This window comes from Acipenser ruthenus, chromosome 8 (genome assembly GCF_902713425.1).
Source record: "Acipenser ruthenus chromosome 8, fAciRut3.2 maternal haplotype, whole genome shotgun sequence".
NCBI classification, from domain to species: Eukaryota; Metazoa; Chordata; class Actinopteri; order Acipenseriformes; family Acipenseridae; genus Acipenser; species Acipenser ruthenus.
Window position 1 is genome coordinate 18,737,395 of NC_081196.1, and position 13,396 is coordinate 18,750,790.

Genomic DNA, 13,396 nt, shown 5'->3' on the forward strand with positions numbered 1-13,396 from the left:
CAGAGAACAAGGGGTGGAACTGTTTTTTAAGGGCCCTCATTCAAAATGGGGAACCTTATATACTGATGTATGTCTGTCACAATAATGGGTGAACACTATAACTGCTTTGAATTTTGTCTGCCTTGAATCATCCACTCCTATTCTCCCATAGACAACTCCAATTATATGTGGGTGTAATGTGACTGGTGATTTTATACACATTTTAACTTATATATTAATGCTGTCCACAATTATGAGGACCTTCTGTCTGTATGTGCATCGGTTTTCAATACAAATTTAACAAAGAGCTTAAGGCAAAATGCAAATGCACATGTTATTCATATATTTTTAAATAACAGATCAGAGGTGGAAAGCTGATGATCTCCAACACCAGAAAGAGTGATGCAGGCATGTACATCTGCGTAGGGACCAACATGGTGGGAGAAAGAGACAGTGAAACTGCACAACTAACAGTGTTTGGTAAGAAATCTAAGGGAGTCTAAAGTTCCTCTCCATGAATTGTGGTATTCTCAGAAACAAGGTTGTTCATCATGGCTGCAAGTTTTCCTTGACAAGGCATTTAATTCCAGTCTTGCTAGGCCTGCGATGATTGAAAAAGACAGGTTAACTACACAATTGTGCTTCATAATGCACGTAAATGTAACCATTTAATTGTGTGACAAATCTGCTTCCATTAACAAATATGAAAAGGTATGTTGAACTGCTACAGTATTAATCTTTAACTTTCGTATTTCAAATGGCTTCTTAAATGAAAATGAATTGGCTTTGTTATGAATGTAAAAGGCTTTATTCACGTGTTGCTCCTTGTTTCTACACATAATGCATACTGATTTAAACATAACTTTAGATTGCAATAGAAACCCACAGCATGAAAATACATGTAGTATTTTTGTGTCAAGTGCAGCAGGAATCCTGATGCACATGTTTCATGGCTTTTAAATGTAGATGGCTTTAATGCAATGAAGCCTGTTGTGTATGATCACAAAGCCCTGTAAAACAGATTGCATAGTTTCTGGGAGGTTTCTCTCTCTCCAGTCCTTTTGCAGTAGAACTGAAGATGTTCTGCAGACCATCACAGCAGCATGTATATTGTACTGGGACATACTGAGAGGGCTTTTAGGCCTGTTACAACTTTAGGCCATAAATCCTAATTTGCAGCCAACTTTAATTTAATTTAATTGAAAGCTTGTTTCTTTAACATATTTTTTCTATTTGTCCCCTCTACAGCATTTTCTTATATCTGTACATAAAACAAAAGAAAACAAACAATTCTTACAAAATAACATCTCAATAGTTTGCAAGGGGTCAAGTTAAAATCTTTTTGTAAGCCCTATTTAAATGGTTACCAAAAGGATCACCATTAGGATCAATTGATTACCGCAATGACAATAATGCTGCAGCTAAATTCCAGGTTTATTGCTTTAGTTTTTTTAGTTTTTTTTAGTTTAAAAATATATCTTGGTAGACTAAATGCCTTCATAATAAAATGACTGAATATCACATTACTGGACTGTGTATAATTAAACTGGTTAATAGACTATTGATTTTTTATTATGTAATTTAGTTAGTATTTCCTTAAAATAGTCCAGTTCAACTCTGTAAATATCCCAAATCAATTAAAATAAATTTAACCCAATGATGGAAATGTCAATCAATACACTTATTGGTCTTGAAGGATACAGTTGTAAGGATCTCCTTGCATTTGCATATTTGAGAATTATAAAGTGAATTAAAACCCAGTAAACTGAATTGATTGGCACTGAAAAGAATAGGAAGAGTTCACAATGTACTTATCAACAAAATAATAAAAAGTGTATCTATGCACTGCACACACAGGCTGTTTCAAGACATCAGTGGGAAAAACAATAAGATAACAATAACAGGGGCATATGTTTATCTTTTAGATGAAAGGAAATATGCTAGAAATGTGTAATGCTTTATGGAAATATATACAGTTATGACTGAGCATGGTGACCGTTTTCCCCAAATGCATTCTTTGCATTGTAATGTGCATGCATCACAAAAACAGCACTATATAAATGTATCTCTCAGCAATAAATGAAATATGCATAATGCTGAGGCGCAGTAACACTGGCCCTAAATAACTATTCCCCCAACTTGTTGAGTTTTAAATGCAACCAACAGCTAAATTCGCTGTGAAGGCTGGTGAAATGTGCTTTGTCACAATACACATATTACAACACATCTGTCCCTTTAATCTGACAGTTTTAGATCCAACCTACCAAATACTGAGCCTTTGGATTGAGAGGTTGTGGGTTCAGTTGACCGCCAAAGCTGTTTTTAGCTTCAGCATAGCAGAGAATCTATCTTGATTACCTTGAAAACATCAGATTTGTAAGCCGATTTGACACTGAGTAGCCTACTCTATTGTAGCCAGCACTGGTAAGCAACACTCGTGTTTCCAAGGAGATGAATGCATAAAGCCGGATGTTTTCAATACAGTTAGCTCCATATAAAGAAGTGCAGATGCTGTAGATTTCCACACTGCACTTTATTTATGCAACATTCGCTCTAGAATCTATTAAGATTTTCTTGGCCTCTTCCTTACTTATCTGCTTACTTATCTCACCCATGGTCCACCTTCATTGATTTAATTTAATTGTTGTTATCGGCATTACATTTTGGATACTGAACCCATTTAAAATGCTACAGATTCTTTAGTGAAGAGTTATTTAAATTGTTATGTTTCAGCAGACTGAAACTTAGTGGAAAGCTTGCAGTCATTTGACAATGTACCTCAGAAACAAAAGCAGTAAAGCATTTATCAAAATTAATTGTGTTTCCAGAGCTTTAAGAAATGATTGACTATAATAAACCGGCTTGTTTTTGGTAACACTGCTTGCTTCCTATTCTTTCCCTCTAAAGAGCGGCCTACGTTTTTGAGGCGACCGATTAACCAGGTGGTCCTTGAGGAAGAGGTGGTGGAGTTTCGATGTCAGGTGCAGGGGGACCCGCAGCCCACAGTGCGTTGGAGGAAAGATGACGCTGATCTACCCAGAGGACGGTAAGGAGGGAAGAGCTTAAACACTTCCCTAGATAACAATAAAATAGTCAAGAAAATATATTCATCACAATAAACATGCATGCAGGTTTACTGGGTGTTTTACAGCTTCCGGTAGCTGTAATTTATTATTGGCAGGAGTTGTAATTGCAGGAAATAAATACATTGGTTGTTAAAAATGTGTGACCAAGACTACCTAGCTGTTGACCATAGGAGAGGTGTTAAGATTTTATTATCTTTGTGCTATGAAAGTATTTTTTGTCAGGAGAAACTATACTATTAGTTTCTCATTAGACCCATGCAAGGTTTACTATGAGCCTAGTGTCAAGCGACCTCTACACAAAAAGCTGTTTATGCCTACCCTTCATAGTGATATCTGGAATGGATGAAACTGTTACAGAATGTCTTTATTGGCCATGTTCCAAATACTGTTTGCAAGCAACTCCATTGTTTTTGACAGTTTTGAAGCCGCATGGGGAGTAGAATATCAGACCTGCTAAAAGTCATAAAGATCCCTATAGCCTTTAAGTTATACTTCCGTAAAGTGTAGTCATATAAGGTACTGTAACAGTGGAGAACAAGAGGTGTGGGTATTCGCTGATTGACAGGAGACCAAGTCTGTGTTTTTTGTTGACACGGCACACAGATTGTATTTACATAGTCTCAGACAGACTCACATGGCACTACCAGCGATAGTAGCTCACAGAGGATATACATTAAAAAGCACAAAAGGCAAAATAAAACACTGCGTAAAAACTACAAATAAAAGTTGCCCTGAATATGGCTAGTGCTACTCCCCTACACGGGAGGTCCCGCTCATAGACCTCGCAAAACTTTAGGAGGTCTACTTTCCCTGAACTAATCCCTGTTTCTAAAACCAGTTCACCAAACCCTAGCTCTGGATATACACACTGTCGCTGGTGGTTGTGGCTTCCTCTTCATAGACCCGAGCACATTCCGATCCCTGATATACACACGGTCTCTGCCTTTTCATTAATCTCTATTGCCATGTGGGTAAACCAGGATCGGAGGATTGGTAGCGTAGACGGTATTAATCCTGGCGCTTGCTATGGCCTTGCAGCAGCCCTGAGGTGTATAATCATGAAACGTTCATACCTGACGCTCTGCTGGAATACGACCATCTGCTGGTTAGGGATCGGCAGCTGGCAATCACCAGCTACTTTTCCCCGCAACCAAACACAGCAGGTAGGACCTCCAGACAGGCCGTCAGGTTCTCCATTAATTCTTTAAAAACACAGTTTACACTATAAATACACATTTATATATATTCTTAGTACAGAATTGAAAAAGCACAGCAAGTGAGCCAGGTGGTTTGCTTGCATATATAATGTGTTTCATTTAACATGACATTTAACATCCACCCAAGAAGAACCTCAGCGTTGAGTTTCTTTGGCAGCAAAGCACTTGAATGCCATAAAGCATTATACAGTTTTCTTTTTTTTTTTTTCTCAGCAGGATTCAAAGTTGTGACTTTTTTGGCTCGCTGGATCTCAGTGCACACACATCAAAGAGGGGAGTGCTATGCTTAGCTAAAGAGGCCATTTAAACTGGTACCTATGTACCGTACATGTTTTCAGCAGTTGAAAAAAACATGTATCATCATTGTCCAGTGCCAAAAATAAAAATGTATCAAATATATAATGATCAAACATCTTTTATACGATTTGTCACACATAACATTTCTTTATCATGATTTACTGTACTAACTAAAGTCAGTTAGAAAAAAAACTCATTGCTTAAGCATGAATAAGAAGGTGTAATAGTTTGAGGTTTTGGCATGAGATAAAAGCAAGTAGTTACCTGTTACTAAGAGACAAAACATTATTGATTTATCTAGCTGTATTTTCATCAGTTGATGAAACAAGATACAGGATATGCTTAGAAGTGTTGAAGAATTGTTAATGATAATCACTAGGCAATCCAAATGCAGATCAATAACAGTAAAACACTTGACAAAATTGAGAAACAGTAGATGCAATAAAACATGTTACTGCAAACATAGATAACAGGGAGTGTCAAACGATAATATGATACCATTTGAAAACAATATCCAATATTGAAACCCTTAAAGGAAGGACAGGAGAAGTGAAATAATTTTACTAAGCAGACTTTGCCAGTGATGACAGCATTAGTTATATGAGTTAAATATCTTCTTCGAGAGGCAAAACAGACCGTAGAAAACACAAGAGCAAATATTAAAAATAGTGGGCCAACATCTTATTTAACATGGTAGATACCTCGGGCTCGATTCTGATGAAACAAATGCAATCGCAGACGCAGTGGTTAAAGTCAAACACGTCTGCCCCGTATGGCACGACTTCTCCAAAAGTGCGATTCTGATCAAAATATAAACCCAGCGCAAGCGCGTTTAGTGGCGCAGTGGCAGCGCCCAGCCAATCAATGCTGAGTAGGTTGGGGGATCTGCTATCCAATCAGGGCCAGGCAACAATTCCTTTAAGAGACAGAATGCTCTTGCGTCACCCCAAGGCTCCATTTTGAATACAGAAGTGGCGATCATGTCAAGCGGCAGCAGCGCAGAGCAAGAAAAACAGCACAAGTCAGAACAGCAAGTGGTAGGCCAATCACCAACAGAATATGTAAAACATTCTTCACGACACAGGAGATTGCTATATTAATAGAAGAGGTAGAGGCACGTAGGGCAATCATTTATTATTTACAATAGTTATACAAGGTACATTATTTCATGGCATTGACATTACTACATGTAAAGTGTGAATACTTACTACCCTCCCTGACCTGTCTACCAGTAGCAGCAGCGGATTCATTTTCTAGCGGGACATGAAGTGCCACATCACGTTCCCTCTGAGCTTGTAATGTACTAGAGTTTCAATATTACCAGGGCTTTAGTTGTCTGGAATATTTCCCGATCCATTTTCTAATTCGTTATTATGTTTTAAACTAGTTAAGCTCATACATTATCAGGCAGCGAAACCGATATTTAGTTTCAGGTCTGCCGGTAGTAGAGACTTATTTCAATCACAGAAACAGAGCAAATACATTGTGTTAAATTTCACAGCAGTTAACTTGTTTGAAGTTGCACATGATACACGCAAACACACACACAGCACTAACAACAACCAGGAAAAGAAAGGACAGACATACACGTACAGATACAGAAGTTGTGCTCCTGTTATGCTGCCCTCCATATACTGTACATAAATATTTTCACATGTAATAATTGCTATGAAAATAAATTGCTACAGTCCTCGTGAAAATAAATGTAGTACTCCATTGTATTTGCAAAATACTTTTTTTTTTAATTCATACATTTGTTTATTAATTTACGAATAATAGTTAGTTTCTAACGTTTTATCATGTTTTCATCTTATGTTCTTTTTTCTTTTCTTTTACTTTTCTTTCTTTGTTTTCCTCTTTCTATGTCAGTCCAAGTGCACGCAGTTGCATGTTAGGACTGCTTTGCTTTTTATAGTGTGTTCAAGTCTTAAAGTTCCTGATTGCACCACTAAATAAACCTGGTTTCAGCGGGTCTTAACGCAGTGCTCAGTTGTCTATTTAGGACCCCATTGCGCTGTCATCAGAATCGCTTGGGCAAATATGTTAATGATACCACACCCCGAAATTTATGCCGACATGTGGCGATGGGGCAAGAGCTACATAATGGTGCAGGACATGTATTCAGAATACCAGTTCAGCGCAGTGAGGTTTTTTTACATATCCGCTCCATTTTTGTGCCACAGAATCAGGGTCAAGCACCGTTTGCGCTTGCACTCGCATTTGCACTGTGATCAGAGTAGAGCCACTCATCTGAATATCGCTGTTCCTTTGTTGTACTTTAGCTCTTTTTGTAGATATCACATATTTGTAGTGCTGTTTTGTACATGTTAAATATTTTGGAGATGAAAATTGGTGTCATTATATAATAGTACACAATTACAGTGCCTTGCGAAAGTATTCGGCCCCCTTGAACTTTGCGACCTTTTGCCACATTTCAGGCTTCAAACATAAAGATATGAAACTGTAATTTTTTGTCAAGAATCAACAACAAGTGGGACACAATCATGAAGTGGAACGAAATTTATTGGATATTTCAAACTTTTTTAACAAATAAAAAACTGAAAAATTGGGCGTGCAAAATTATTCAGCCCCCTTAAGTTAATACTTTGTAGCGCCACCTTTTGCTGCGATTACAGCTGTAAGTCGCTTGGGGTATGTCTCTATCAGTTTTGCACATCAAGAGACTGAAATTTTTGCCCATTCCTCCTTGCAAAACAGCTCGAGCTCAGTGAGGTTGGATGGAGAGCATTTGTGAACAGCAGTTTTCAGTTCTTTCCACAGATTCTCGATTGGATTCAGGTCTGGACTTTGACTTGGCCATTCTAACACCTGGATATGTTTATTTGTGAACCATTCCATTGTAGATTTTGCTTTATGTTTTGGATCATTGTCTTGTTGGAAGACAAATCTCCGTCCCAGTCTCAGGTCTTTTGCAGACTCCATCAGGTTTTCTTCCAGAATGGTCCTGTATTTGGCTCCATCCATCTTCCCATCAATTTTAACCATCTTCCCTGTCCCTGCTGAAGAAAAGCAGGCCCAAACCATGATGCTGCCACCACCATGTTTGACAGTGGGGATGGTGTGTTCAGGGTGATGAGCTGTGTTGCTTTTATGCCAAACATAACGTTTTGCATTGTTGCCAAAAAGTTCGATTTTGGTTTCATCTGACCAGAGCACCTTCTTCCACATGTTTGGTGTGTCTCCCAGGTGGCTTGTGGCAAACTGTAAACGACACTTTTTATGGATATCTTTAAGAAATGGCTTTCTTCTTGCCACTCTTCCATAAAGGCCAGATTTGTGCAGTATACGACTGATTGTTGTCCTATGGACAGAGTCTCCCACCTCAGCTGTAGATCTCTGCAGTTCATCCAGAGTGATCATGGGCCTCTTGGCTGCATCTCTGATCAGTCTTCTCCTTGTATGAGCTGAAAGTTTAGAGGGACGGCCAGGTCTTGGTAGATTTGCAGTGGTCTGATACTCCTTCCATTTCAATATTATCGCTTGCACAGTGCTCCCTGGGATGTTTAAAGCTTGGGAAATCTTTTTGTATCCAAATCCAGCTTTAAACTTCTCCACAACAGTATCTCGGACCTGCCTGGTGTGTTCCTTGTTCTTCATGATGCTCTCTGCGCTTTAAACGGACCTCTGAGACTATCACAGTGCAGGTGCATTTATACGGAGACTTGATTACACACAGGTGGATTCTATTTATCATCATTAGTCATTTAGGTCAACATTGGATCATTCAGAGATCCTCACTGAACTTCTGGAGAGAGTTTGCTGCACTGAAAGTAAAGGGGCTGAATAATTTTGCACGCCCAATTTTTCAGTTTTTTATTTGTTAAAAAAGTTTGAAATATCCAATAAATTTCGTTCCACTTCATGATTGTGTCCCACTTGTTGTTGATTCTTGACAAAAAATTACAGTTTCATATCTTTATGTTTGAAGCCTGAAATGTGGCAAAAGGTCGCAAAGTTCAAGGGGGCCGAATACTTTCGCAAGGCACTGTATGTTTATTTTGTGAACTATATACTGAAGGCAAAAACAGATGCAAGTAGTGGGTGCTGATCATTTCAAACGGAGAAAGTGGATGGACACATTCCTTTCCCAAGATTGTTAACCTAATAAGGTTTTTCATATTTTAAGTGGCTCCTCTTACCAAATTATTTTGACATGGTCGAATCAGTCAAGCTATGTCAGTAGTATATCTGTAAAACCCTTTACTAAATGTCAGAACACTGAAGGGATGATTGTATTACTTGTATTGTAACACTTGAAATGTATTTGCTTACGATTGTAAGTCGCCCTGGATAAGGGCGTCTGCTAAGAAATAAATAATAATAATAATAATAATAATAATGATAAAAATTGGCAACAGCACAACAGTTATCTAGACAGTCTCATAGCTGCAGCTGAAAAGGATATTGCAAGCAATGAATGTTCATAACAGTAAGGTTCATTGCTGCTCACAGAAGTATAAGGTAATGTAACTTAAAGCCAGAGTGGTGCTGCATTTTGCCTACAAAGGGTTTGGCATTTTAGGTTAACTGCTTCATCTGTCTGGCTGCCTCAGCCATGTGTTTACCCATGCTCAGTATTCACTCTGTTGTGCTGCCTCTCTCTGTAGGGATTAGTGCTGAGCCAAGACATAGAGGGGACTAAAAAAATCTCCAAAGGGGGTTTAAGATACATACACAGTAATACAATTCTGGCATGTAACTGTGCAACCAACACACTGATTGTCTCTGAGCAATTTCTATGTCGTGACCTGATTTGAAAACTTCTGGCAGCAACACAATTATTCAAAAAGGAATACTGTTGTAGTGAATGGAAATCCTAGAGCTGTCCATTTTTATTATATTTTAAATGGTCTGCTCGCTGTCCGTACAGTTTTGCCAGGACCTTCTTCAAAATTAGATTTTAAAACAAAACAGTACTTGATTTGTTTTTAATAGTAAAATCAATTAATCAATCAATTGATTGAATAATGACTCATTTCATTTGTTTTTTCTGCACTGAAGACTTAGCAATATTACCAAATAATGTTGGCATTTGTGGACATTTTCAAAACAGGTCACAAAAGGCCACTTGGAATAATGGGAGATCATTTGGTAGATTTTCTTAAAGTGGTTAGTGCCCCACAATGATATTCAGTTTTTATTTATTGGTCTCTCTTACATTTGTCAGAACATTATTCTTTTGTTTATGTTATCATAAACTGGGGCAGCAGTGTGGAGTAGAGGTTAGGGCTCCGGACTGACCGGAGGGTCGTGGGTTCAATCCAAGGTGGGGGACACTGCTGCTCTACCCTTGAGCAAGGTACTTTACCTAGATTGCTCCAGTAAAAACCCAACTGTATACATGGGTAATTGTATGTATAAATAATGTGATATCTTGTAACAATTGTAAGTCGCCCTGGATAAGGGCGTCTGCTAAGAAATTAATAATAATATCATATAATCCAGATAATTTAGATACACCAATGATGTATTTTGCTACACAATCTTTTACCCTCATTGAAACCTGTTTGCAACTATATGCAAGTCACTATAGCTGGGTTTCCATGGAAAAATAAAAATAAGTCTCACCTTTTTCTCACGCTATTTTGGTAATACCTTTTCAGGTAATTTGGGTTTCCATTAAGTTTTCTTTTAGGGACAGAAATACTCCTTCCAAATGCAAATGACCTTATTAATACTAAAATACGGGAGGGTATATTTAAATGTTTCTGTCTGAGTTCCAGTTTGGCCTTGCGTGATGACTGATATCTTGCAGCTTTCTTAAACTGGATTTCCACAAAGTTGTAATGTTGTGTTGAAGAACTGCAAGTGCAGTCTGCCTCATTTGGCCACCAAAAAACTATAATAATAAAACCAAGGGAAACAAAATAAAAACCCAGACATAACGTTACACACACAAAAAAAATATTTATTCTAAACCTATTATACGCATACATATATAATATATACAAGTTTTACTACAAAACCGTAGCTTCAGCAAGTCTGATCCTTACGGTAGATTACGAACAAAGCTAAAATCCGGCACTTTAATTTTATGATATAAAAATGATCCAGTCAAAATGTTTATACTGGGCAGCTACACTTGTAGGTTTTTTTAAAAAATATATATTGTATTAGAAAAATGTAAAAAGAGCAAAACTGTTTTACTTCCAAAAGGAGGGATGTTATTTTTGGGGTTAGCTGAAGATAAATTGTAATTTTGAAGAATGACTAAAGCCCAGATAAAGCTACCAGAGTACTGGCATGAAAAAATGACTTTGACAATGAGACCTTAATTAAATAGCAAAGTAAAAAAAAAAAAAAAAAAAAAAAAAAAAGAAAAAAGAGGTTCTTAGTGTGTGAACACCTAAGCAGTGGCTTTTCATTACCACCCTGGCTTTTACCATGAATACATCCCCCTGGATTCTCTGGAGGTTCTTTCTCCAAAGCTGCGATTGTACCTCTCTGTTTGTTGTAAAGATTAAAGAATATCCATTTTCTTTTACTCCCAATGGGGGATCGTCAGTCTGTAGCTGGATTATATTGCTGCATGCTAATACATGAGTTGCAGATATTTTTAATGAGTTGCCCTAGCTAGAACAACGAATATCTCTTAAAACAAAAAACACAAACACTAACTTTAATACTAATTCTGTTTTAAAGTGCGTTATAGTTTTTAGTGATATTGTAATTATTCTATATTGCTGCTTTTTTAACCTTTGTGTTGGTGCAAGCAGCAGCAAATGCAGCAGTTAAGATAAGTACAATCAGGACTTTTGTTGTTTGTCGTTTGTTTTTGTTGTTACTATGCCCTTAGCTCCTTTTGGCAAATGTGCTTGCAATACGGTCTTCTACCACGTGGTGTTTTTATCCCGTGGACAAAGTGTTTCACTTCATAACTCAAATGGAAAGATTCCAACTAATTCATCAGAATGTACTGTGGAACAGTTTAATGTTAGGTCCCTGTCAAATAAGGCCCTGTTTTTAAATGAATTAGTCGTCGATAATAAAATTGACTTCATGTGTCTCACTGAAACATGGCACAAATCCGTCAATTTAGGTTTACTGCATCAGTCTGCACCTGCAGGGTAAACATTTCGTGAGAAATCACGTATGATTGGTAAAGGAGGAGGTATAGCTATTATCTATAAATCTCACTTTAATGCTAAGGTTCTGCCCCTGAAAGACTTCTCTTCATTTGAACACCTTACAGTTGGATTTCCTGCACCATTGTCGTTAACTCTGTGTACTGTCTCCTAAGTACAATTCTTCATTAATTTCTGAGATCAATGAATTATTTTCTGTGTTGTTTATTGATTATTATTTATGGTGATTTCAATGTACATTTGGACTCTCCTTCCACTATGGCTGTAGAATTTCATTATATTCTTGATTCTTTTGGGCTTTCTTGGTTCAGTCCCCCACACATGTTAATGGACACATCCTAGATCTTTATATCTGTAAAGGCAGAGAACTTTCTGATCTTGTTTTACGAGATCTAACTATATCTGATCATTTCTTAATTATTGCAAAAATGAATTTGACTTCTTTCGACCAACCTAAACAAACTAAGGAAATAACTTACCACATAAAGAGTCTTTTAGAGCCAGTGGTCTTTAATGATTGTCTTGCCTCTTCACCATTAGTAAATGTAGTACCGAGTAATGTTGATGATACCGTGGCACTTTACAATCTGACCTTGACAAACACAATTAACCATATTGCCCCACTTAAAACTCAAATTATTAAATAAGACATTCTACTCCTTGGTTCAATGATGAGCTTAGGGCTCTAAAAACAACTGGTAGAAAACTGGAGTGGAAGCGATCAGGTCTTGTTCAGAAAGAAATGTGGAAAAAACACCTTCTTGATTACAAATTAGCCCTAAATTCTGCTGGGTCTAATTATTCTTCTTCTAATATAACTGAGGGGCAGGTAAACCCTAGAGTACTGTTTCAAACTTTTAATCAGCTTATAACACCAAAATGTGATGCAGGTACTTCAGTATTGGATAACTTTGCTAATTTCTTCACTGACAAGATTGTTACAATAAGGCATCGAGACCATAGTAGCTCCACATAGACTTGCGCATTTTGCTACAACTGATATTACTGATGTCTTAGATCTTATCAATAAAGCTCGTTCCATCTCGTGTTCTCTTGATCCTTGGCTGACTAATATTGTCCGTCATTGTGCAGATATGCTTGCTCCTGTGATTTGTAATATTGTGAATCTCTCCCTAAAAACTGAAACTGTTCCATCTAGTTTAAAGTTGGCAATTGTAAAGTCAGTACTTAAAAAATCTACATTGGATCCTGATGTCTTGTCTAATTATCGTCCAATTTCTAATTTACCTTTCCTTGCAAAAGTATTGGAAAAGGTTGTTGTTGCTCAGTTGTCTGCATATCTCTCTGCTAATACTCTCTTTGATAAATTTCAATCTGGCTTTCGGAAACAACATAGTACAGAGGCTGCACTCATAAAAGTTGTTAATGACATCCTGCTGAATGCAGATGAGGGGCTGTTATCAGGGATTGTCTTTTTGGATATATCTGCTGCATTTGACACCATTGATTACACAATTCTTCTTGATTGCTTTGAGAAAACTATAGGCATTACTGGCACAGTACTCTCCTGGCTGAGGTCCTACTTAACCTCCCAACATCAATTTGTGTCCTTTGGAGGATCAAAATCGGCTAATTCTCTTGTTGTTTCTGGGGTTCCACAGGGCTCTGTTCTTGATCCTTTACTTTTTAATTTGTATATGCTACCGCTGGGTAATATGATCAGACAACATGGTTTTAATTTCCACTCTTA

At 37.4% G+C, this 13,396-nt stretch overlaps 1 protein-coding gene across 9 annotated transcripts in view; it reads left to right on the forward strand.

Annotated features, from left to right (window-relative positions):
- Positions 1-13,396, forward strand: part of LOC117972773 (roundabout homolog 2-like) — a 722,560-nt gene that overhangs the window by 621,748 nt on the left and 87,416 nt on the right. For all 9 annotated transcript variants that reach the window (XM_059028671.1, XM_059028676.1, XM_059028672.1 and 6 more), the window contains 2 exons: positions 339-459; positions 2,887-3,025. In XM_059028671.1, coding sequence (XP_058884654.1) covers positions 339-459; positions 2,887-3,025 — 260 coding nt within the window. The remainder of the gene's footprint in view (positions 1-338; positions 460-2,886; positions 3,026-13,396) is intronic.